General features: G+C 35.7%; 1 protein-coding gene across 1 annotated transcript in view; it reads left to right on the forward strand.

Annotated features, from left to right (window-relative positions):
- Nucleotides 1–1,401: 1,401 nt before the first annotated feature.
- TMEFF2 (transmembrane protein with EGF like and two follistatin like domains 2) overlaps nt 1,402–27,227 on the forward strand; it is a gene marked incomplete at both ends in the record, with an annotated part of 268,185 nt that continues 242,359 nt past the window's right edge. The window contains 4 exons of the mRNA XM_080720021.1: nt 1,402–1,573; nt 3,873–3,982; nt 12,596–12,725; nt 18,647–18,673. Of these exons, the coding sequence (XP_080576147.1) occupies nt 1,402–1,573; nt 3,873–3,982; nt 12,596–12,725; nt 18,647–18,673 (439 nt within the window). The remainder of the gene's footprint in view (nt 1,574–3,872; nt 3,983–12,595; nt 12,726–18,646; nt 18,674–27,227) is intronic.

Consider the following 27,227-nt stretch of genomic DNA (forward strand, 5'->3'; position numbering starts at 1 on the left):
CGGCCGGTCGAAGTGAGCCTGCTGTTCCCGGACGCCTTCCCAGGGGATGCTCCCCGTGACCCACCCACTGCCTATGCGGAGGGACCTTTCCCTTCTCAGGACCACCTGTCCTGATCAAATCTGACCTTCCACACACATTCGGCCGCACCTTTCCGGCGGCCACACAAATGGGCTCCAGGCTGAAGGAGAACGTGACAGGAGAGAGATTCAAACCTTCCGCAGCTCGGGCTGGGTGGGAGCTGCTGGAGGCCGGGAAGCAGAAAGGGAGAAAGAAAGAGGAAGCGAGGAGTCTGCAGCCTGGCTGAGCCAGCTTGGCGAGCAGCCTCAGGGCTGCAGGCTTCAGTGGAAAATGCTGCTGCTTCCAGGCCGGCCAGAGCTGTGCTCACATTCACACTGCAGCTTCTCACCCTCTCCTTCTCTTGGCTACTGCTGGAGAAACCTCCCCTGGCTCTGGAGCCGCGACATTCCCAGCCCGCATCCCCTTAATAGCCCCGGCGGCGCGCTCCCGCACACTTGAGCAGCAGGCGCCCGCAGGACGGCCTCTGCTGCCTGCCCGCTCTCCCCTCTCTGCCCTCCTTCTGCAGCTCCCCTGCCACCTCCGCCCCCACCTTCTCCAGCTAGAACGAGACGCCACCCAGCCTCAGCCGGCGCTCTCAGCCCCGGGCCACGCACCTAAGAGAGGCGCAAGTCCGGAGCCTGAGCTCGGTAGGGGGAGTCAAGGAGCAGAGAGTGAGGCAAGTGGTATAAAAGAGTTTGGGGTCGTCCACTCTGAAGCCCCGGCTTCTCACAGCAGCGGTCCCCGCCTAGCCCCATTCGGGTTAGATCCTGGCGAGCCGGCCCATCTGTGGCATCCGCGGCCGCCTCCTCCTTGCACCTCCTCGCCGACCCCTCCCTCCCGGGACCTGCATCCCGTTTGGCCAATCAGAGCCCGGCTGCCGCTTCCCACGTGACTCCGGGCGGGCTAAGGACCTGCTGCTTCCCAAACGCCAGAGGGATGCGGGCGGCAGAGCGCGAGAGGCGGCTGCTGGGCTGCGGGGCGCTGTGACTCTCAGGCACCCTTCCTCCTGGCTCTCGGTCCCTCGTCTCCTGGACTCGCGCGCGTCTCCTCCGGCCCCTCCGCTTTCCAGAGCCGGCTCCTTATGGCAGCAGCTTCCCGCGTCTCCAGCGCAGCTTCGCGGCGGACAGTCCTCTCGCTCCCGGGGCTGAGCCGGGTCACTGGATGTTGCTGAAACTCTGGAGATCATGCGCGGCTTTAGCTGCTGCTTCCCCGCCGGGTGTCACTGCCGCCGCCGCCGCGTCCGCTGCCTCCGTCCGCGGGATGCTCAGTAGCCCGCTGCCTGGCCACCGCGATCTCGTGTTCTTCGGAAGCCGTTTGCTGCTGCAGAGTTGCGCGAACTAGTCATGGTGCTGTGGGAGTCCCCGCGGCAGTGCAGCAGCTGGACACTTAGCGAGGGCTTTTGCTGGCTGCTGCTGCTGCCGGTAATGCTACTCATCGTAGCCCGTCCAGTGAAGCTAGCGGCTTTCCCTACCTCCTTAAGTGACTGCCAAACACCCACCGGCTGGAACTGCTCCGGTAAGTCCAGAACCGCAGCCCCCAGCCGACCCTTGCACCCTGCAGAAGAACGCGCCTACCCTACACACACCAGTCCACCCTAGAGCGTTTCCCACCGCCCCAAACCGCAGACCTCCTCCCCCATCCAGAGGAGCCTTGGGAGCTGTTCCAGGATGGGGTGGGGGGCGGAGGGCCAGGGGCTTCCGCGATGGGCCAAGCTGCAGGTGTAGAATCCTATTTATGCTTGCACTTAAATAGAGCTACGAGGATTTCGAGAGATATTAGGCGGGATGGTGTTTGGGGTTCCCTGAAAGCAGTACCGATCCTAGGGGAAAAGATTAAAACAGAACCTTTCCCATCATTAAAGAAAGTCTGGCTAGGATGAGCGAGGCATAACTTTATGAGAAAGAACCAGCGAGAAGGCAATAAATCAAATGGTGACTGCAGGGGAATCGCTGATTCCTGGCAGAAGCGCAATGAGTGAGTGCAATGGTCTCGCCTTCACGACCAGGTCGCACGGATTCTGAAGGAGGTAGGTCTCCAGAGACTCGCTCTATCTCGTGTTCTCTCTCTCTCTCTCTCTCTCTCTCTCTCTCTCTCTCTCTCTCTCTCTCTCTCTCTCTCTCTCTCATCTTTCTTCCCTCTTCCCTTGGCTGCAAAGGGCTTGGTTTTGGTTTTGCAGTCCAGAGCAACCCTTCTGCTTCTCCAAACCTCCCATGTGGTGGAGACAAGTTGAGAAAGAACGCTTCACACGTTTCCCAGGCAGGAGTGGGTATGACCCAGGTTGGACAGGCTCAAGCGCCTGCAGGCAGAATCTCCCTGGGGCCGGGACTCCTCCATTTCTGGACAGGGTTAGAGTGGGCCAGGAGCTGCTCTCCTTAGGGTCCCTTCAGAGTCTGAAAGATAAGGCTTAACAGCCTTCACTCTTCTAAAGTCTGCTAATTAAATAGGGCCCAAGGATGGGAGTTGCTGCGCTCCTAGCTGGCTTTGCATTTCAGTGTGACAGACTGTAGTATACCGGGTGGAATTGTGGTGCGATTTCATTGACATTTTAAACTCCATTAACATGCCTGGGTATTGTCCCTTAGGTCTGGTCTATTCTAGGTTTAGCAAGTGTGTGTGTGTAATTTTTCATATTCTGTAAATATAATTCTGCTACAGTTAAATCTGGCTCTAAATGAAGTGGCTTCCTGAGATGCATGTGAGCCAGAGTGTATATAACTTTCCAGAGGAGAGGATGACTAACTGAAACTTATAGGTAAAAGAATATGTAATTCTGAGTTTAATGATGTGAATTCCAAGAGAAAAATTTTTATCCATCATTCTAATTTATCCCTTTTAAGGTAAGTTGAGAATTGCAAACCTATTCCATTTGTATCAATAGATTGACTTTGTCTTTTTTTTTATACCATCTAAATTTGGCATTTTATAAAACACATGTTCCTTTAACTTATCCTTGCATCATGAGCTATTTTTGAAATAATAAGTTCCACGTTGCAAGTGCCTACTCACTTTTTTTTATTATAGGGACATTCAAAATCAATTCTTCCAAATATTGATGGCTTTGTAGTCCAACATGACTGGTCACTTCATCCCTAACTATATTACAGTGTTAGTAAATAACATGTTTAAGTGTAACATTGGCATTGACGATCAACATATTCATTATTATCCAGGTATCTTAAAGGCATCTGCACAAACTAAAAAGAATGAACTCTTTTTGAGACAGATTTTCAAGAACTTGGCACCCCCTCCCACCTCTGTTAACTTAGAGGTGATCAATCTTCATTTGAGCCAGACAGACCATCACAGAAAACACTGTGCTTGTTTATCTTTATTATCGAGGCTTTGTTTCCTCTTTGTCTGGAGAAATTCCAGATAAAAGTGGTTTTATCCCTTAAAGCAAAGGAACTATCGAAGATAGAGAAATGATGAAGTGGTATTCAGAGACCATCACCAGCTGTTCTCCAAAATGTTGAGTTTTGGGGTCTTAAATATAATCCACTTAATGGGCAAAAAAAAAAAAAAAAAAGCTAAGGAAGCAAACTTTAATTCACTGCTGTCAGGCTTAACCCAAACTAAAGTAGCACTATCAAAAAAAGGATATGGAAGGAGACTTGAGTAAAATACTTGTGAAAAATGCAAATGAGTATTGATCACTTGACTGGATTTTGAGGTTATCAGTAAAGAGTGACCTTGCAGAACATCTGTGGCTGTTAGGATTAAAATATAGGGCAACACTTTTAAAGACTCAAGATAGCAACCTTTTGATAAAATTGGTGACATTTTTAATGACTAGAATATTCTCTTTAAATTTGAGGTTATGATGACAGAGAAAATGATCTCTTCCTCTGTGACACCAACACCTGTAAATTTGATGGAGAATGTTTAAGAATTGGCGACACTGTGACTTGCGTCTGTCAGTTCAAGGTAAGAGATCTTATATTTGCATCTTCAAATTCATTAAAGAAACTAGAAATGACAACTCACTAGTCAGTTTATAGCTGTTCAAGCTAAAAGGAAAACTGGCTCCAAGCACAAATACTGGCAAGAAAGCCAACTGATATCAAGAAGGCATGTACTTTTTGGAGAATTGTATGTGCCATAGTCATAAATTCTATTGGGGGTTGTTCTTCTGGGGACAAAATTGCGTTTCCTTGAACATTCTAGCAGGCAATTTATAAGTCGACAGACTGAGGACAATAGTCGAAGTAGTTGATGGGTAAAAAGTGAGGATTTTTATTTCTGTTCTTTTTGACGAGGACTGTCATCTTTGGATCTTATTGCTCTTTGTTTTAATGGTCTTGGGTTTTAATATCCTGGCAATCTGATTAATTTTTAAATTAATTTCTAATAAGTGACTTTAAAGCTATTTTGGACCTTATTATATATGTTAGCTTTTCATTGGCTACCACATTAAATTAGAACTGAACTGCCCTTGAAATCGAAACAAGATCATGGAGGCACAAACCATTTCAAAAACATGAGAAGATGCATTCTGTCTGTTATGAAAGTTTTCAAAAAATTAAAACAGAAGAAAAAGTTTTCAAATTATGTATCACCCAGACTAGATTATTAGTATCTATTGGAGATAAAACTGCCAATATTATTATCATTAACAGATATTTTCCACATGTAAATCATAAACATTTTCTCTCAAAATATTCATATAATCATGTATAACTTCAAGCTGTATATATGTTGTACTAATAACCTATATTCACGCTTTTGTGTTATTGAGTTACTTATTTTTTTTTCTACTCTGTCCCCAAATTTTGTTTTACTATTCTATTGATATTTGAGTTACTCTTTAAAATGTACTTTGAGGCTGGACATGATGATGCATGTAATCCCAGTACTTGGGGAAGTTGAAACAGAATTGCAGGTTTGAGGACAGCCTCAGCAAATTGTGAGACTATCATCAATCTATTGAGTCCCTGATTCAAAATGAAAATTTTAAAAATAGAGGTTGGGACGTAGCTCAGAGTTAGAATGTCCCTCAGTTCAATCCCAGGTTCCACATAAACACAGAATAGACTTTGACATTAAGGTCAAACTCAAGTAGGAATTATGCATATAAGTAAAATTATATTTGTGAGATAAGGAATGCTTTCTAATAGTTAAAAAAGAGTTATAACAAATGAAAACATTATATTCAAACTGAGGCCTAAATATCTGGTTTGGAATATAATGTTTGGAATTGATGAAATTTGAATGTTTTAGATTGAATCCAACCTCCTACTGAGACAGATAATGGAATTCACACTTAAATATGGTTTGAGTGACTATTACATATCCTAAAAAGCTTCATGAATGTTATTTTTCTAAGAAATATGATAAAAGAATTGATATTTGCAAAGTATACCTCCTTCTGGCGGGTAGGTATTTCTATGACTATACCCAGTCTTAAAACTATGTTATACTCTTAGAAACATATTTGTGCATACTTAATTTACATATGACACAGAATTCCAAAGTCTTCACTATATTGAACAATGTAACTGAGTTATTTTAATAAACTACAAGAGAGAAATGGAGTATGAGCACTCTCAATTCATATTTCCTAAAGTGTTAGCTAACAGAAAATAAAAAGTTGAATAAATTGATAAATCACAAAAGTCCATGGGAGCGGGCATGGTGTCACACACTTGTAATCCCAACATTTGGGAGGCTGAGACAGGAGGTTCACAGTTCTCAGACAGCCTCAGCTACTTAGTGAGGCCCTTTGCAACTCAGTGAGACCCTGTTTCAAAATAAAAGAATAAAAATAGGGCTGGGGATGTCGCTCAGAGGTAGAAAGCCCCTAGGTTCCAACCTAAGTACTGCAAAAAAAAAAAAAAAAAAAAAAAAAAGTCCATGGGACTTTTCTGAAAAAAAAAATTAATTTTATGATTCATATATATTTATATTATTTTTAACCAAAGGTAGATATAAGAACTGAACTCATAAAGAGTATAAAAGAAACCAGGAAGAACATCCCTCAAATTTGAAGTCATGGTTTTCTAATATTTTACTTAAAGAGAGAACAAAGAAAGAGCAGATAGAACTCTAAATGGATTAATGCTACTAAATGAATATGTATATTTTTTTTATTAAAGGAATTGTGTTTGATTTTCAGCTATCACAGAAGATTTTGGTAAACTTATCAACAAAGGCATTTGTGTTTTTTATACATTTGTCAGCCAATTGCATCATCATCAGTTTAAATATTTGTTGAGTACAATAATTTGGGGAGAAATGAATGCAACTTTAAGAAGAAAACTAAAATCAAATTTGTTTTTCCTAATATTTGTAGCCTTTTAATTTACTATTGGATGATTGCTACTGCTATTAAGTTGTGCTTTGCAATAGTTGTCAACCTGACAGGAAAAAATAAACATGTCTTTAGGACAAAATTTAGATTTTGGATATACCAAAAATACAGAATGGCTGAATTAGGTTCAATATAAAAGAAAATGTACAAGTTGTATGATAGAAAAAATAAAATATTTTAAGTTAAAAGTATCTTGATTCAGTCTTTTCCAATAATTTCACATAAATTTTATTTTTTGTTTTTGTCCTAGTGTCTGGTAAAATGAAAGAGATTCTGAAAACTAATTTCCAATATACTATTCTAAACTATTGTTTATCTTGCAATTTCAGATACAAGTATGAATTCTTCCATTCAAAATAGAACGCACATTATAATTTTTTTTGCTGAGAGATAAATTTCAAGGAAATATGAACATATATGTAAACTATAAAATCTTCTAATTTATATGCTAATTAAAACACTAAAGTGAACCTACATGAGCCTTCACTTCCTTTAGATAATATAATATAGGCTTATTTCTACTTTCAAACATATTATTTCATTTACTTCTTACAAACGAGGGAGACTATTTTTTCCTCCTTTCAAATGTTGAACAATTAAAGCCCATAAATATATGTAATTTACCATTAAGTGGTGACCCTACAGTCAAAGCATGATTTTTTTTTACTGTCACATATAATTTTTCCTAAGATATAATGCATCCAAATGAAAATATCAGTAACACAACCAAAGTGCCAGTTTATCATAGGCAATATTTAATATCCAAAGCAGTACAGACTGAGCATCCCATATCCAGAAATCCAAATTTTAAATCAGACATGGTGAGCAAAGAGTTTTGGATTGGAACATGAAGAGTTCAGATTAGGGAACCTAACAGGGTAAAGTCAATGCAAATATTTCCCCAACCCCAAAACTCCAAATCTGAAATATTCCTAGTCCAAGGCATTTTGAAGATGGGCTTCTCAACCTGAACCTGTACAACTAATTCCTAAGTAATAATTATGAATTGCAAAAATGACCTATAATCTTTGCATCCTACATTCTGGTCTGTATGCTAAATGATATGCTGGTCAATCTAGTAAATCAGTTATGAAGATGAGAATTTAGAAACAGTAGAGAAATGAATGGATAGATTAAAAAAGGGGGGAGGTAGGAAGGAAAGATGAAAGAAAGAAAAGGAGGGCGGAAAAGAGGGAGAGAGGGAGGGATAGAGCAATTTTTAACACAATGATCACTTTAGAATCTTAAAAATGATAAATCCTCAAATATTTCAGGCATTATCTATTTTAAGTACTAAATATTTTATTTAACAAAGCCATACTTTTAATTTGCCAATTTCCTAGCTATTAAGGCTAGAGAAAAAAATGCCCAGAATGTATCAGCTTAAGACAACAAGTTTTGTTTATTATTTATTTATTCATTCATTCATTTATTCACAAATTTTTAATTTGGACATGGCTAATTGCAAATAACTCATCTCAGCTCTCTTGGTCATTAGCTAATGGAATGGGGCTTTAACTCCAGGGCTTGGCGCTATACTCATCTCAGGGATTTAACACATGTGTGCTACCAACTGGGCAGCTGGGAACCTTGGTTCTTTTCCATATTAATCTATTTGTGTGGGCTAGTTTGGCTTTCTCAAAGCACAATGACTGGTTTTCAAGGAGAGAGATTGAGAGAGAGAGAGAGAGAGAGAGAGAGAGAGAGAGAGAGAGAGAGAGAGAGATAGCTGTTATAATTTTTTTTTTTAATAGTCTAGCCTAGGAAGTCACACAGAATCATTTTTACCATGGTCTTCCTGCTCTTAAAACCCTATTTTTTTAGGTATAGGTTTTTACATTTAAAGTTTTTACATTTAATACTTTAATACTTATCTCAGAGTTTTAACACATGTCTATTACTAACTGGGCAGTTAGGGACCTCGGCTTCTCCATGTTAATCTGTGTGTATTAGTTTGGCTTTCTCATAGCACAATGGCTGGTTTTCAAAGAAAGAGAGAGAGAGAAAGAGAGAGAGAGAGAGAGGGGGGGTGGCTGGTAGAAGCTGTATTTTCACACAAAATCACTTTCACCATGGTCTGCCTGCTCTTAAAACCATAAAGATTTTACATTTAAAGAAATATAGTCACAAAGAAGAATAAGTTACTTGTGGAATGGTCAAAGGACCACAACATATGTAGGCTTTTTATCTTTTTCTTTTTTTGGAAAAGAAATATACCATATCCTAAGCCATTCTTCCTAAACCGTTGACAACTGGGAATATAACAGAATTCACTTAACATCTGTTAAGCACCTTCTACATGCCAGACTTTGTGGAAGGTGACGACAATATATAAAACATAAGTCATACATAGCTTATAGATTATGAAATCTCAGCTAAAAAATTCTTGGTAACCAAACAAGCAATAAATCATATGAAAAAACTTCTAATATTATTTTTATTCCTTCATAGAAAAATGAATTCCATATATTCTAGTGTGTCAAGTTATTGAATCCACTAGTGTGGTACATTGCAGATTTCTTAAACAATGTAGAAATTTTGGAACAAAATCATTCTATTGAAAAAACACATATTTGGAAAATAAACTTAAGATTTTAAAACATCTTAGGCAAAATAGAATCACTTTATTTTCTCTGAGAGGAAGTTTGTACAACACATACATTTATGGACCTAACCATCTGGGCTTGAGTCTTGTTTTTTTCTTTTACCAGCCAACAAGGTGGCCTTTAGCAAGTAACTTAACATCTGCATTTGTCCCTTCATCTGGAGCTGAGAAGTGTCATGATTACTACTCAAAACTATTTCTAGTAATTTGACATATTTTAATATAGTATGTAGCCAATTTTAATGCTTAGAGTTATCCTGTTTTCCTAATTCTAGAAATGCCCTATTTGGTGTTAATTTTAGATGATGACCCCACTAGTTAAAATATATATCATGTATGTATGATTTCCAAAGCAGAACTCCTATCCCAGTTAACCATTTCAAAAGGACAAATTGAGCTATAAACTTGTCAACTATCTAATTGTGGCGTCATAGACACAAGGCCCTACACCAAGACAGTGAAGGAAATAGGAAAACCTAGGACCTGGCCCTCACTCCTGAGCTTTACTGATTTACAGGATGTGTCTTCCTTGTGTTATTCACTTTAATGAGCAGAAGTTCATGATACTAAAGGCCAAGAACATCATGGCGATAATCTACAGTTAAGCTCTTCTCAGCTCTAGGCAAATCTCCCTTTGGCTTGTGCATGGAACTTGGCAGCTCTGTTTTTAGCACTATTCACATTTGGCTTACTGCATTCCTCAGAAGCGACATATGAACACTTTATCAGTTTATTCGATATTTTAAGATGCATATCAGCATTGTGTAATAGCACTTGACAGAGATGATAAATACTTCCCACTCCCCTCTCTCAGTCCACTGACTACATTTGAGTATTCTGCAGAGGTGAATGAGAAGGTTGAAGAGACAAGTTTTAGAAATTAGACAGAAGAAAATGTGGACCTAAATCATCTATACACAAAGTATTGTAATTGTGGTTAAAGATAAAATAACCAAAAGCAAGAATGTCAGGGCCCACACATGAAGCTAGACCAGCTGTCTACTCAAATTTTGACTCTCACGTGGCTATTGAAAGGGTTAGCAAGTCTATTGACCATAAGGTTACCAGCTGTTTCCTTCCTTCGGATCTCTCCTCCATGTGCTCATATTCCATAATGGTGCTAGTGAGCCCCATAAAGCTTCCCACATTCTCTACCCAGGCCCTGACCAAAGCACATTTATCTAGCACCTCTCCATCCACTTGCCTACTGGCCATGGACCATTTACTTGTTTTTGCTTCAGTATTGCTGACTGGAAAACTCAGCTCTTCATTGACCTTTTGCTCTTGCCTTCTGTCTTAAGTAGTAGTGGAGAAGCTCAGACCTATGGTAGGTCATTTTGAAGATGTAAGTTAAAAAAAAGAAATTAAAAATCTTATGAATGATAGTTTTCACACAGGTGTTACCTGACCCGAAGTTAATTGTTCATTCACCTAAAGATTAGTGAAAGATTAACAAAAAGTTCAAATTAAATCAATTTTTGTAAAATATAAACACAAAGTAGACTGAGTCATAAAACCAGTAGTTCAACTGCGGAATGGAATTATTGCATAAAGAACTTCCAGAAAGTCTAGATTATTAATAGTAGAAAATAAAAATTTCTAAACTATGTACGAAATCATTCTGTTAGCAATTATTTTCATTATAATATGAATGCCATAGAATTTGGATATATAATTGGAGAAAAGTAAATCACAGGTAGCAAAATATAATATTTTTATTTAGTAATATAAAAAGCAAGACTCATAAGTCTAATTTCAGGAAACCTTGACTTATAACCATTTATAAATTTGTCAAGATGACTAAGTGATTATTACAGAAAGGCAAAGAGCAAGAATTAGTTTATTGAAAATAAAGAAGTACAGATATGGAAAGAAATTAGAAGATAAAAATGCATTTTGGAGGCTGAGACAAGAGGATCCGGGTTCATGGACAGCCTCAGATAATTAGTGAGGCCATTTACAACTCAGTGAGACCCTGTTTCAAAATAAAGAATAAAAAAGAGGGCTGAGGGTATAGCTCAGAGGTAAAATGCTTCTGGGTTTCATCCCCAGTACCGGAAAAAAAAAATATTGCATCACAGGTTTTTACAATCAGATTCTCATCTTAGTGAGAATTTACTTTTATATTTTGCATAACTTATTGAGTTGAAGATTACTTATATGATAGTTTTAGGTTTATTATCATATATAATATAACTCCCCAGCCTTGTGAGGTGGCATATGCCTATAATCCTAGTGCTTGAGAGGCTGAAACAAGAGGATCTCAGGTTTGAGGACAGCCTCAGAAAATAGTAATACTCTTATCAACCTACTGAGAATCTGTTCAAATACACACACACACACACACACTATATATATATATACACACATATATGGCTGGGAGTGTAGTTCGGAAGTATAATGCCCCTGGATTCAATCCCTAGTGCCCCCCAAACAAACAAACAAAACCTTCTAAATCATTAGCTTATTTCATATGCATTATAAATTTATAACACATTAGTAGTCCAAATCTTTAATTACAATGAAAAATAGGAAAGGGTTTTCATGTGTATTCATGTATATGATATTTCTTACTTAGTTTCTGGCAGAAGTAAGCATTTAAAATAATCACCTTGATCATTACATTTGTTATAATTAAACAATGAAGTGCATCAGTAGTAGTAATCATGAGATAATCACATCCCTACTGTAATTATCAGGTACAGGACACAGCCAAGTATCTCTAATGCCTTAGAGTGTGATTATATTATGATGACTATACCCAGTAGGTTGCCTAATTTTCATTGTAAAATGTGTACTTTTTGGCAATGAAGTTGTTTTAAAAATTGAACTTTTCTCTTTCTGAAATATATATGAATAATCATGTCTTGGAATAGTAAAGTTAGTACATATGGTTCAGTAGTTGTTAAATTTCAACAACCACTGAAATATCTGTACTAACTTTACTATTTCATACTCTGTCTCTAGACTATAGCTACATCAGTATCCAATGCTTGAAAGTTATATAGAATTGATTAGTACATGTATATTTAGAAATTTTTAAAGATTAAAATTCAATAGGATAAAAATAATCAAGAAGTAACTACTTTATCTTTTTTTGCATTTCATCTATATAGTTTTGCTCTAAACAAAAATAGACCACCTTGTTCTGAAATGGCTTGAATATCATAGTATGTTTAGATTTTTCTACCAAGTCAGATGATGTGCGTTTGTTTGAATATATATACAAACACAAACATATATATATAAATATATCTATATATAAGTGTGTATATAAGTGTACATATATATGTGTATATATCAGAAAAACAATATTAAGTGGAATTGATATATTTGTTATTATATATTTTGCATGCTACTTGTTCAATAGCTTTATTGGAATCGACTGATCAATTCAGATACTTCCTGTTGCCCCAGCCACTGACTGGTTGGCTCACTTGATATTTCCTTTGTGATTCTTTAAATGATCAATTACAAGGTTAAGAAGACTTATAGAATACAATGGGGGTCACTGAAAACAAAGACAGGTGGTTTGTTTTGCAGATGGAAAAAAACCATCTTGTGCTAGGGATCAGAGGGATGCTGACTCCAGTACTAACCATGAGCTTACATCTGTGTTCCCCAGTGCAACAGTGACTATGTGCCTGTGTGTGGCTCCAATGGTGAGAGCTACCAGAATGAGTGTTACCTGCGACAGGCTGCGTGCAAACAGCAGAGTGAAATCCTTGTGGTGTCAGAAGGATCATGTGCCACAGGTATGTATGGGATCCTCCCTGAAGCCTTCTGAACAGATTCTGAATTCAAAAAGCATGCCTTGTGCTTCCTGTTATGTTATCTCCAGATAAATAATTCAGACTTTATATTGACTAGACAGGCTACTTATTCTTCTGTACAAAGCATTGGGTTATTTTTATTCTTTGCCTTTTTACATTTTAAAACTACATTTCTGAATGAAAGAGGAATTGTATCATATGGACATTGATACACTTAAATACATATGTTATGTATTGAAGAACAGTTGAATAAATATAATTGTAAATCTTGATAGACTACCCAGTACAATTATGTAGAAAACTATCTATGCATGTGTAAATTTTGCTCATATGTTTTGAAAAATAAAAGTATGTACTGAACAGAAAAAAGCTTTGCAGGTTTGAATTCTGAAGTTAATATCTAACATTGGCAGTTCTACAAAACCCTTTTCTTATCATTTAGCAGGTTATATTGAAGAATGCACTGGTGATAGACAGAATTTATAATGAAATCTGTCTCCTCTGACACAGTTAGCTTTGGATGCTATAAAGCTTTTTAGTTATATTGTACCATGCATGCTATATAGGATGTGAGCAGGAAAAGTGACTGTATATGCTCATTAGCTTTTCAGGTTTGCCTTTTGTATAGTGGTTGGTAGAGCTTAACAGCATTACAGGCAGAAAAATATAAATAAATAAAATCCAGGATGAATGCATACCACCTTGGTAATGCAACTCTTTATAATGGAGCTGCGTCTTTAGGTTAGATGTAAGGTATAATAACCCATATTAAAGAAACTTTGGTGTCTTATGGCAGTTATTCTTAATGTCAAGCAAGAATTTTTTCTGAAAAGTCATATTTTCTGAGATTTTGAGTGATATGAACATACTTAAGAAAGTAATAATAATATCAAACAGAAGCTTTCTGCAATTTTAGAAATAGAAAATGGTGTTAGGAAAAGTCCCCTTAGATAACAGGTGTTTTTTTTTTTTCCAAAATCCCCCTTAGATAATTGGTATTTCTAAGTAGAAAATAGTGTCAGAAAAAGTCCCTTTAGATAACAGGTTTTTATTCCAAAATCTCCCTTAGATAAATGGTATTTCTATTTCAGTGTATTATGTTAAAAGTTATGTGCTTAGCCAGAAATAGTGGTGCATGCCTGTAATCCCAGTGCTTGGGAAGATGAGACAAAATGGTTACAAGTTTGGGATAAGCCTTAGCAGCTAGGCCCTCAGTAACTTGGTGAAATACTGTTTCAGAATAAAAAATAAAATAGGGTTGTACCTGTAGCTTAAGAGTAGAATACCCCTGGGTTCAATCCCCAGTACCACAAAAAGAAAAAAAAAAGTTATGTGTTCGGTGGTTGGGACAGGGTAGAAAACAAAGAATGAGAAAAGTCTCATATTTCATAAAAGATTATCTTCAGCCTGTCGATTGTTAGTTAACAGTACTCTAAGATGGTACTGATGCCTATCAAGGTTTGATGACTATCAAAGTTTCTTTGCTACCGTAGAACAAAAATGGCCTCATGTCTCAGGGACAATAATTTGTAGAATTTTTGGTTTTGGTTTTGCTTGTTAAGTAGCTTTTTCTCCTAAATGATTTTTTGCTTCAGGATGTGAATGCTCTTTCTACAAAATTAGTAGGGAGGTAAACTGGACAGGTTCTTGAAGAACTGGACTTGCTTGAAGACCAGTCAGCCACCATCGTAATAGAGATGAAAAAAAATAGAAAGATAAGAAGCAAACTAATTATGAAAATTCAGTCAGCCATACCAAAGGAACAAGAAATGAAAAATGACACTTTAGAACAAATGAAATTAAAATAATAGAACCTTTGTCTCCAAGAAAACAGAAAAGTTGTAGGCAAATTCCACAGAGTATTGAGAAAAGGATTTTCTTATTCAAGTTCAAGGAGGATAGCTGTCTTTCTCTGACAATTGTCAAATGAGGATCAGCAGGCAGGTCATAATAAACAGACCAGAAGTTAAGATCATAGAAAATGATGTTTAGTACCCCAAATCTCTCCTATTTGCCAATGGCCAAGTTCTTTTCAGCACATACAGTCAGAGTCTCCTGACTCATTCAAGTCTTATTATTCCAGTTTCTGATGTGCTGGTTATACTCTGAAAATAAATATTTATCCAAGTAGAAAATTTTATTACAATTGAGTAAGCTTCCCTTAGCTCATTCACATACTTAGATTTCTGCAGTATTTAATTAGTAAGCCGGCTTTGCTGAATGCATTCTCTATTGACTGGTAAACCTAAACAGCTTGTGACTTGAGCAAGGATGAAAATACCATAGTCATTTTGATTAACCAGCTCTGACTGTCAACAAATGGGGGGTTCTAATGATTTTACCTGAAAAGGATTCTCATTGTCTTCTCATAGATTTTCCACTTGTTTTCTACTGCCGTTTGACACCGACTAGAGGTGGAAAGTGTGTGTCATAGGAGATATATGTGTTATATGTCACTGAACCTCCCAATCTTTTGGCCTGTGAAATGTTTTTCAGTTGGACAGGCTCCTCAGTGGTCCATTGGCAATTTAACTTTTTTCCTCATTAGAAAAAAATCAATCTCGATGACATGTATAAAGAGAGGGATAGAGGAGGTTAGGGTCAGGAAGCAAATTTATCAAGTTTGTGTGTACATAGTTCTATCACTCTATACCTAAAGATGACGCATAATTACAATGCACCAATAAAAGTATGTAAAATACATTGATTAAGCTCAAATCTATATGCAGTAGCATAACATTTTTCCTTAGTGTTGTTTCACTCATAAGACATAGGCTACTCAATTTTGATTTTCCAAGATGACTCATCTTGACATTGAGAAAACATTAAAGCTTCTCATAACTATTTCATAATGATGACATAGACTAAACTGATCATTTTCTCAATCTTTTCTTTATTTCTCACCTAGCTATATAATTTGGGGCAGTTCAACACTAATTGTCTCAAGAATCATGCCCCTTAAATTTTTAGAAACACTGATGGGAAATGAGCTAAAATACAACTGCTCTTTTAAAAAAAAATTGTCCTCAACCGCATGCATTTATTTAAAACCTATCAATTTATAGGTAAGATGCTTATTCAACATTTAAATAAGTATGTTCAACATAGTGCTTAAACATGTAAACTCTTGTATTAAACCTCAATAAGTTAGAGTTGGGATTAGGCACTACTATACTCGTTAAATAGAAGCAGCCGCTTAGGACATTTAAATACATTCTATTTGTCACCAAATGAGTAAGCTTTGGAGTTTGAAACCCATAAGCTTTTACACATTTCCTTTAATGTGCATGTAAGTGCAGAAGGATGAGCAACTTGTTGCCTTGACTTGCAGAAGTTTGTGGTTTCAGTAGGAAGTGAGAGAGAAATTATATGTAATCAACTTAGGTAAGCTATTAGCATAGTATAACCTGTAACTTAATTCCTAATGAATACAAGTAATATTGAATGAGCCTTTAAGTTAATTTAAATAAAATCAAATAAGGTCAGGTAAATTTTATCCTTGGAAGCATCATAAGAGAAAACCTATCAAACACTGACCATTTGAGCACTACTTTGTTCAAAGGAAACAGTAATGTGGCTTATAGTTAGCAATTTAGTTGGCAGGAATATTCTTTGGTTGTGGAGATGAATGCATAAGTCTTTCATGATTTTTATTACTAAATTATAAAAATATGATTAATTTTTGTTTGGTTCTTTACTAAGAAGTGTTTTATTATTGGCTATTTTTGCCAAGTACTTTGCCTTTAAGGAAAGCATATGCAGGTTCAATGACACGTCCAGTCATGTTAACAGCTAGTTAATGAATTAATACATGGTGTTCCGATGTAATAAAGTGTTTGAATCTGTGAATTTAGTGAATGTGAGTCTCCACCAAGACTAACAGTTGAACTGTTAATGCCATAACAAGGAGGACTATTGGGAGCCATCCACTCTTCCTTAGGTAGCAGCTTTCTTGGGATTGTTCTATCCCATGTGCTCTTCTGCTATTATCTCTCCATAAGTGCCATGGAGGCAAATAGAAGGAATGTTTTATTTTAGTTGAATGAAAATATCAGAAACAAATTAATAGAAGTAACACTTGATATGTCTTGAACCCAGTTTGGGACTTGAAGGTCAGATGATCGTACATTAGGCAGAGGATACCAAAAAGCAAATAAATAAATACATTTAGAATGCAAAGAAGTAGGGAGGCAGAGGGAAGATGCTATTCACATTTAACAAGTACAATCAGATAGAAACTCAATGCTCTTGAAAATTGGATATTCTTTGATTTTCTGGAAACAGAGCACTTTGGCCAGTTGTAATTATGGGGAAGAGAGGGGAGAGAAGTAGACAAAGGTGGGATTTTTTTTCCCAACATTTACTTATTCTACATTTGATTTTAAGCAGAAAGGCCAAAGTTAAATTTTTTCCTCTACTCATTTCAAAAACCAAGAATGATTTAGTTGCAGATTGAATCATCAATTGTGGTATTTATAAACATATTACAATTACATAAAAATATTTATTTTAAATGATTTTTCTTTATTCACATTTAATTTGCATGAATATATGCCTTAATTATGAGCTTATTGCCTACATATATTAGACTGTTTAATTGTTTAAAATTTACTGAATCTTATCAGCACGTAATTTTTCTTGTTAAAGATTCCAATTCAATCTGATTAAAGTAAAAATATAAAGGATTTTATACAATCAAGTTTAGAAAATCTCCAAAAACTGGATTTATTTTGTGTGTGTGTGTGTTACTGGGGATGGAACCCAGGGGCATTCTACCTTCAAGCTATACTCCAGCCCTACTTTTTTAGTCTTTATTTTGAAACAGGGTCTCACTGAGTTGCAAAGGGCCTCACTAAGTAGCTGAGGCTGTCTGTGAACTGCAATCCTTCTGTCTCAGTTTCCCAAATGCTGGAATTACAAGCATGCTCCACCACACCTGCCTGGATGTTATTTTTTATAAAGCTTAAAAATAAAAATGATAAGGAGCTTTTTTTTGCATTGTACTGATAGAAATTAAATTGATGTGACTAAGTTATTAAATTTATGAGTAATTTTAATAATGATATGACAGTCTTAAATTACTTAGATTCCATCTATCTTCAGTTAGAATGGAAATCAACAAGAATACAAACAATAGTAAACACTGGCAATAATGTGGGGAAATAGGAACCCTTATACACTGTTAATGAGATTGCAAGTTAGTGGAGCCACTATGGAGATCAGTATGCAGGTTTTTTATAACAGAAAATTCAAAATAGCCAAACTATGAAAATAGACTAGACGTCTCTCAAAAGACAAATGGATTAAAGAATTATGGTACGTACACACGATGAAATTATACTCAGCCATAAAGAACAAAATCTTGTCATTTTCAGGAAAATTGATGAAACTCAAGAATATTATTTTAAGTCAGATTATCCAGTAACAAAAATTGAAGGACCATATGTTTTCACTCACATGTGGATGCTACAAAGAAGCTGAGATACAAAGAGGACCTCAGATAAATAAGCGGAGACACTGGAGGAATGGGGGAGAGGGATCCAGAGAAAAAAGTGAGGCAGGGAATGGGGAGATCTGATTATGGAAAATATTCAAATAATCCTTGGTTCATGCATGAAGTTATCTGTATCTATATAAGTAATATCTATGGGGAGGGGAGTAGCAGGGAGGGACCCAGAGAAAAACACACAAGGAATACTGTGTATGTATGTCTCTATCACTCTGAACCTCAATATGATGTCTAATTACAATGTACCAATAAAAAAGTAAATTGCCAATACAGAAAATGAGTATCCAAAAAAGAAAATGAAAGAAAAAAGAAAGTAAAGTGGAACTTTAGAGAGTTATATTTTTAAATGTGTTTTTCAAGCAAATGTAAATTTTGTTTCTTTTTTTCTTCCCAGATGCAGGATCAGGATCTGGAGATGGAGGTAGGCATAGCTTTTTTCTCTATTTAAAGACTCACAGGTGAACATTATTATGGGTATTTACATATATCTGTCTATATATTCCATTACAGATGTCTAAGACAAATTTACATTTTTATTTAGGAAGGAGAAAACAAACAAACAAAAAATTATCCTCTTTGTAAAGTAAATGCACATTCCATACAAATTAAACAATTTATGAGTCATATCCTACCTCCACTTCAACTTTCATTCATTAACTTGTTTTTGTGAGAGCAATCTTTGAAATAGTTACGCAAAATGTAAAAGCTTCCTAGCAGAAGCTACCAAGTTCATTTGGCAGGACAAAAAGAATTAACGAGTAAATAATTTAAATATTGGATTTTCAAAATACATAATACTTCCCTCAATTGTCAGGCACTACTATTAAAACAAGTATAACTCTCATGTAGACAAGCTCTTAATTATCAAATTTACAACATGACACTAAAGGAGCTTTAATTCATAAAAGTGAAAAATCTTAAAATTTAAGACATTAAAAATAAGATATATTTTCTTCTTAAATTGATATTTAATTTTAATAAAATACATATTTTTATTATTTAGTTTTAAGGAAGTACTTATAAGATAGAGATGAAAACTTTGAACGTTTAATCTGATATACTTATAACAAAATAAAAATTTCAATTATAGATTAACAATATTGTTGTAAATGTCTGAATGCTTTTCCAGATGAAGGCAAAACAAAATTTTACTTTTATACACACAACACACTATAAAAACCTACATATAATTTCAAGAATAACAAGAGATAAACAAAAACATACACATTATCTCAAAGATTTCTGATGTTTTATAAAATAATTACATGTATGATTCAAAGCTAATTTTATTTTTTTTATAAATGAGGAATTTGATAAATAGTAAGTAAAAGAAGGTCTTGGGTTTTGGAAATGCAGATCTTCAAGCATTCTTTATCTGGTTAGGGAAACTTGGAATATTTATCAAGTTGCCTAGTGTAATAAAAGACAAGTAATTCAAACAAGTTCTACCTAGAAAACGAGCAGCAAATTGCCATAAAGATTAAAACTGAACAAAAGTTAAGACCCAAGTATGGAATGTAGTCAACATCACGTGACATTGGACACTACTTGATGTATGGACAGTCTTTCTCTACCTTAAAAACTTAATTTGTTTTTCCCCTGTCTGATTAACATAGCATTCTCAAGAAAGCTTTCGTAGAGGGTTTGGAAAGAAGAGCTTAGAGAACAAATTAAATTTTAAAGTAAAAGAAAAAGAAAAAGGCATTTTCCTTCATTGATATTTTATCATTGGAATTTTATGAAATCAGACAGTTTTTAAAATCTGATTTTATAAAAGAAGCCATTTCTATGAAAAATCCTTTATATTTGCCAGTCATTTAGCTGTATGCATAGTGTCTAATTTGGCAGCTATTATGTTGAACTTGAATTCACAGTTCACCCAAGTCTTGCTTGTTTTCTAGCATCTTTAAAATCTTTAAAAACAAAACAAACCAATCCATAGAAAATAAAATATCTTCATTCCTCTGTGTCATTGCTTTTTTCTACTTCAATACATCACATCATGCATCATTTCTTCTTATTTTTATTTTTATTTTTTTATTTTTTTTTTCACGGAGGTAGATTTTATTGTTTGAACTGATTCTTTCATTAAGTCTCCTCCTTCCCCCTTCCTTTCAAATCCCCTTCCACTCTTCTGTTGGCATCTTTCCTCATTTATTTGAAGCCTCTTTTGTGTCCCAGTTTCTTCGCTTCCACAAATGAGAGAAGGCTGTTTAATCTCACTTATAGAGTAATATTCTAGTTTCATCCATCTTCCTGCAAATGACGTAATTTTGTTCTTCTTTATTGCTGAGTAAAATTCTGTTGTGTGTGTATACTACATTTCTTCTTATTTTTAAATAATAAGGTGAAGTTTCTGTTTTAGATAACAGTTTTTAGTTTACAAGCACTACCATCAGCACATGCAAATGAAAGTGAGTCAAATTCTCTCTTGCTTGTTGAACTTTATATTGAAATCATTGGTTTATTATGTTATCTTGTGATCTGAGTAAGGCTCAGTTTTTTAGAAAGTAACTTTAATCTCATGAGTATGACATTTATAGCTTACTTTATAACATATGGGCGATACATCAGTTGGAAACCAGTTTCCTTTTTTCTATTTTTTTCAACCTTTTCTTTCAATTACAGGTGATTTATAGTAACTTGGAGTAAAAAACAAAGACAACTTCTTAAAAGATATTTAGCTTAGAAAAAATAAATCATATAACCCATTTAATTATGAGTTGTATCTTTTAAATGATTGGTGTGGGTTTTCTGAAAATTTTAGTAATGGGTATTCACTTTGAGCTGCATAAACTTTTTTTAAGCTGGAGATAAAATAGTGGGAGTGGGTTTGACTAAATTGCTTTTTTTTATAGTCTACATGTTATTCTACTCTGGAACACTAGTGGTTTTAATTTTACTTCAAGTATTTATTACAAGATGCCAAAAAGTTTAATAAATATAATTAGAGTTATATATTGAGTTATATATACAAGCTCAAATCACATAACATTTGGATCGCGTGTTAAATGTATTTGAGTTTCTGCCTCTCCTGTCCAGAGGATATACCTGCCTTCCCATTTTAATAGAGTTTCTATAAACAAGGTATCAGAAGGGAGAAACTCAGTTTCTTTTGAATTAACCAGAAACTATTGAATAGCTGTGGTGTTTGCTTAAACTAAAAATTGTAACCAGAGATAGTTCTAACTGGTTGATGTCTATGGAATATATTGAAAGTAAAGTATTTAGTTAATAATTGGACCATCTTTGCAGGTGCTTTGGAAGGTTAAGAATTTTTCTAATTTCTTATTTAACAAAGAGTTAGTGTAATTCTCAAGTGGAGAGCATTGATCTGAATAATGACGTGAAAAAATTTACTTGGAAAACATTTATTATGTGTGAATATCACAAATGATATTATGAAACCTCTAAATCTTAAATCACTTTAAAATACATCAGGTTTTACATTTTTAGCTTGCCGTATATTCTGAAGTGAAAGAATATTACAGTAGTAATGAAGATTAGACCTGAAATAATTTAAGCTTAACCCATTTACAAAAGGGCATATCTGTCATTTAGTGCATTTGAGGAAACAGTTTTATTACAAATAAGAGACATAAAAGTTTCATCAACTTTATGTTAACTTCTTTAGATGCATTTTATATAGAGTTTTAAATCTTTAACTATTGATCTGTTTATTCAGATGAAACTTTCCACTAGTTAACTTTATTAGTAGAACATGTTTACTGCATCTTTGACACGAACTACAGTAGATGTGCATTCATTCATAAGGATAATTTGTAGAGTTATAAGAAACAGAGACTGCGTACAAACATTGAAGTTTGGCTTTTCCTATTTCAGTGACTATCTTCTTTTGGTGCTTAAGAAAACATGTAATATAAAAATGGCTCTGCATTATTAGTTTGATACTTATGAACTTCCATTTGCAAACACAAATATTTGGTGGGAAAGGCATCCACATCAAGTATCCTTTTTGGATAGACTCATACTTGAAAAAATTCTGGATAAGCTATAGCTTAGAAATGTGCTATAGGAACGTAACATGTGGACCAGACTCCAAAGAATTTTAGAAAGTGATTGAAGGGATTAGTGTTTCAAGTCCTTATATACATGGAGATTTAATGTTGTAAATAAGAAAACGGGTATGTGTAGGAGGGATAATAACCTCTTATCTACCCACAGACTTCCTTAAGGAACAAATACAGCAGGAAGAAAAAGTATTAAAGAAGCCTCCTTTCAAAATCCAGTGGTGTGGGGGTAGTGAAAGGATCACTTTTAACCTCTGTTTTTCCTCTCATGTCTTTCAGTCATACTCTAAAGACCAGGCTAGCAATATTTCCTGTTGCTGTATTTAAAAATACTTCTAGATTGCTTAGATGTTTAATAGGTCCATAAAAAAATAAATCTAGCAAAATAAAAACCATGATTTACTGTGAAAGTAATTGTACATATACTCTCTTCTTGTACATGAGACATAATCCACAATTAAATTTTAGTAAAATATAGGAGGTGGTATGATAGTATTTATAAAAATAAAATATATTTATTTTACATATAATATATATATAGATACAATAGGTATTTTTATTTTATGAAGTATAAAGGAGCTATTTATATCAAAGGCCTATTTATATCACTTAGTTATACAATCTAAGAAAATTCTTTAATAAATTAATGTCAAATATGCACAGCAACAAGTCAAATTAATCTTATATCTATTACTTTGATTAAGAAAACTTGATTTTCACATGAATTATCCATGTAATTATTTTTATGAAGAATCTGGTGGAGAAATCCAGTAGACATGTTCTGTTTTACTTAATGAAAAAAAAATTGCAAGTTATCTTTCTATATTATTACTTGTTATGTCCATCATTAAAACATTTACTTTATATACATTTTACATAGAATAAGAAAGAATCACATTGCAACAAATTGTAAATCTTACACTGCTTTTTCTGATCATGTGAATTGCTAAAATTTAACAGAGATTTCTAAAATTGAGAACTAGAATGTTTTTTAATCATTTTTCTTCTAATGTGGATTTGATGATTCTCTGGAATTTGGCTGGCTTGAACAAGTCTCACATACCCTGGGTTCTATGGCAAGATTTCTGGAACTTTACTGGTGAACATGACACAGCTCTTTATACTCGAGGAGATTACATGTAAATTCTCTTCTCAGCACACAGTGGGAAAATTGTGGTTCTAATTATGAAAGGAAAATAATCCCCTGCAAAAATAAAATGTTCAATATACTGTAAATAACAAGGAACTGAATATTCATTCCATAAAGTGTTCTTATATAAGACTAAGCAGTTTTTTCCTCCCGTGTGGCTGCGCTCATTCCCCATCCTGACCAGCCTTTGTATCTTCTCCACATTACCGTCACAGTCAGATTCTGACCTGCACACTACACCTCACCACGCCCTCCCCCACTGGGTTGACATTACAGCCAAAATCTAACAGACATCAATTATAAGAAGCTTGAGCAGAAATACTGATTCAATAAAGAAATTCCACCACAAAAATAAGGTCTGAGGAGGGGAGAGAAAAAGGAGGCTTGAGGAGGAAAAAGACCAAATAATATTTTCATATATGAAGTTAACATTACCAACCTTACTAGCTAATATGGGGAGGAAGAGAAAGGTAATAAGATGGAGTTGGAAGGGAACCACAAAGAGATGTTGAATGCATTTATTAGCGTATCACTTTGAATCTCATTATGCTGTATAACCATACTGCACCAATATAAATATAAATCGTTTTTTATTTAAAGAAAAGAATGCAAGGTGTGAAAGTCCTCCAAAATAATCCGTACAGAGAGAAAGCAGAAACTATCTCTTGCTCTCCCACACCTGAGAGCTGCTGTTCCGCCTGGAGATAAGCTTATAGCCATCTAAGCCACAATTGAAATCTCATCTCAGCTTTTCATAGGTCGGAATCCATCTTGCTTTCTCTTTACCTCAAAGAAAGACAATATTGAGACGGAGTAATGACAGAGAAGTAGAATGAATGAGGAACATGTAATAGGTAACAAAATTGGAAAAATGTAAGAAGCAAACCAAACGAAGGAAAGAAACAAAGTGAGAATAATGGAAAACAGAAAGGGAGGAGAAAGGAACTTTTGTTACTGACACATGTGTGGTAGTTTGTTTTCACACGTGAATTCCAGTTTACCAATAAAAATAAATGTTTTCTTCTAGTAGAGCAGTAACAGTTTTCTGAAATTCCCGAGATTGCTTGGAAATGTGAAATGGATGCTGAAAACTTGTCTGAATTGTGCACATGAGTTTTTGAAAACTATATAAGGAAGGAAAGTTATCATGTGTAGTGTGATAGGAATGACTTTGGATTATGAAGCAGAAGATTTTGCATTCTATTATTTTTCATTGACTTGAAGGAACCTAGTAGCATTTTACTCTGTATCTTCATTGAGATTTTTTAATTTTATTAGTTAAACAGGATATCTACTTACAGGAAAGGTGACCATAATAAACTATGCAAAGATCCTTAAATTCCAAAAAATTAGAGCTGGGCGTGGTGGCGCACCCTTGTAATCCCAGTACTTGGAAGACTGAGACAAGAGGATTCGTGTTTGCAGCCAGCCTCAGCTACTTTTTGAGGCCCTCTGCAACTTAGTAAGACTCTGTTTAAAAATAAAAATATAAAATAGGGCTGGGGGTGTAGCTCTGTAGTAGAAGTCCCCAGGGTTTCATCCCCAGTACCACAAAGAACTCCAAAAATATTAAAAATAAAATTAAAAGAATTCATGTTAGCATTTGCTCTTTATTTCCATTTACCCTAAGATTATAATTTCTATGCAGTGTTTATTAGAATTTTGAATTGCTTAGTTAGTCATTTTAAGTTCATGATTTAAAATATTGATGCCAGGATAACAACTCTATGAATCTAATACTGTTTTTAGTATTTAGAAGAGACATAATACTCTGCAACCTTGAAGGAAAGTGAACTCACAGTGTCTATAAGATATAAATTTACAGAGGAGTTGCCATTATACAAGAGAGATAAGAAAGTAGCATCTGGGTGTGGTGGTGTACACACCTGTAATCCCAGCTGCTTGGGAGGCTAAGGGGATCACAAGTTTGAAGCTAGAAGTTTGAGGCTAGCATCAACAACATAGCAAGAACCTGTCTCAAAAGAAAACTATATCTAAAGGTTGAGGATATCCTTCAGTGGTAGATGTTCCTGAATTAAATCCCAATACTGTAAAAAAGAAAAGAAAAGGAAAGGAAAGAAAAGGAAAGAAAGAAGGAAGGGAGGAAGGGAGGGAAGAAAGAAAGAAAGAAAGAAAGAAAGAAAGAAAGAAAGAAAGAAAGAAAGAAAGAAAGAAAGAAAGAAAGAAAAGGCGGGAGGGAGGGAGGGTGGGGGAGGACAAAAAAGGGGGGCAGGTAATGTTAAAAATTTTTAATAATTTTCTAAAACTACATTGGCAGACATATTGCCCCAAATAAACAACCAACAAAGAAGACATGGGAAGAATTTATAATACAGATGATTTAATAAATTGCAAGAAAGAATTTCTGCCTAGGCTGTAAGCATTGCAGTTTTTCCAAGTGGATCCGAGCATTTTAGAAAGAGATTCTTTTAAAATAAATGAGAAGATTGTACTACAGTTCTTCTCAATGTCAGAATATGAATTAAGTGAGTCCATAAGCATACTTACACTCATGTATAATTATTTTTAAATGTTCTGTGGTTTATAAAAAGTACCATCATAACATTAATTCATTTAATCATAACAGCTCTTGAATGTGCGGATGAAGATCAGAAAAGATGAGTTTCTTACCCCAAATCCTAACAACAGTAAACAGGGTGACTAAATTAGTACCGAAACTTCAAGAAGGAAGGGAACTTTTATCTACACGATTCTCCTTCCTGTGTAGCAGCTGTTTCGGTGATTATTCAGGACCTCAGGTTCTGTGGTTTATATAGATTTTACCTTGTACAAGATTTTATAATTCTATCTTCTTACCTACTTCCCACTCTTGCTTTTGCTTCTGTAATCATCTCTTCTATTCAGTATGAAACTCGGACTCCCCTAGGTTTATGTCATTGCCTGTTATTTTAGCTAATCATACTCCTCAGTTCCTAGCATATAATGATTGCAGTCTACCTTCTTCTATTATTTTCTCCCCTTGTTTTCTCATCCCTAATCCTAGTCCTCTTCTGCTAAAATTATTCACCATGGATTATTTTATATACTTTATATTTGTGATAAAAACATATACTATGAGTCAGGCATGGTGGTGCATGTTGGTAGTCCCAGGCAAGCTGAGGTACTCCCAGATAATACCATGGAAGCTGAGGTAGGAGGACTGGTGGGACTCAGAAATTCTGGGGAAGATTGTACAGCACAGAAAGACACCATCACCAAAAACTTACACACACACACACACACACACACACACACACACACACACACACACAATGGTCATTCCAGTAGCTGTTGGAGGCATCAGTTAAAAGCATAAGCTCAGCTGGGCGTTATGGTGCCTGCCTGTAATCTCAGCATCCCTGGACGCTGAGGCAGAAGGACTGCAAGTTTGAGGCCAGCATGCACATCTTAGCGAGACCCTGTCTAGAAATAAAAACAAATAAATAAAAATGGCTGGAAATATAGCTCAGGGAACCCCTGTTTTGAAGCGGAGTCTTACTGGGTTGCTGAAGCTTGTCTCAGAGTACCTGTGGACTTGATTCTCTGTACCACCAGCAACAAGAAAAAGCACAACCTCTGGAGTTCTAGACACTCAACCTCTGGGCTCTGTGTATTTGATCCTGTTCTTTAGATTCTTTTTTTGTGACTCTGGCAGGGTTTACTGGAAGTGGTCTGAGGTTGAAATTTGTGCACTTGAAATTTACTGATCAGTGCCCCTAGGAATCATATTTATGAAAAGTAAAAGAAGTAGAATTAGAGGAAGAATTTGAATTGGTGCAGTTTGTAAAAACCGA

This window comes from Muscardinus avellanarius (assembly GCF_963383645.1).
Source record: "Muscardinus avellanarius genome assembly, chromosome: 2".
NCBI lineage: Eukaryota > Metazoa > Chordata > Mammalia > Rodentia > Gliridae > Muscardinus > Muscardinus avellanarius.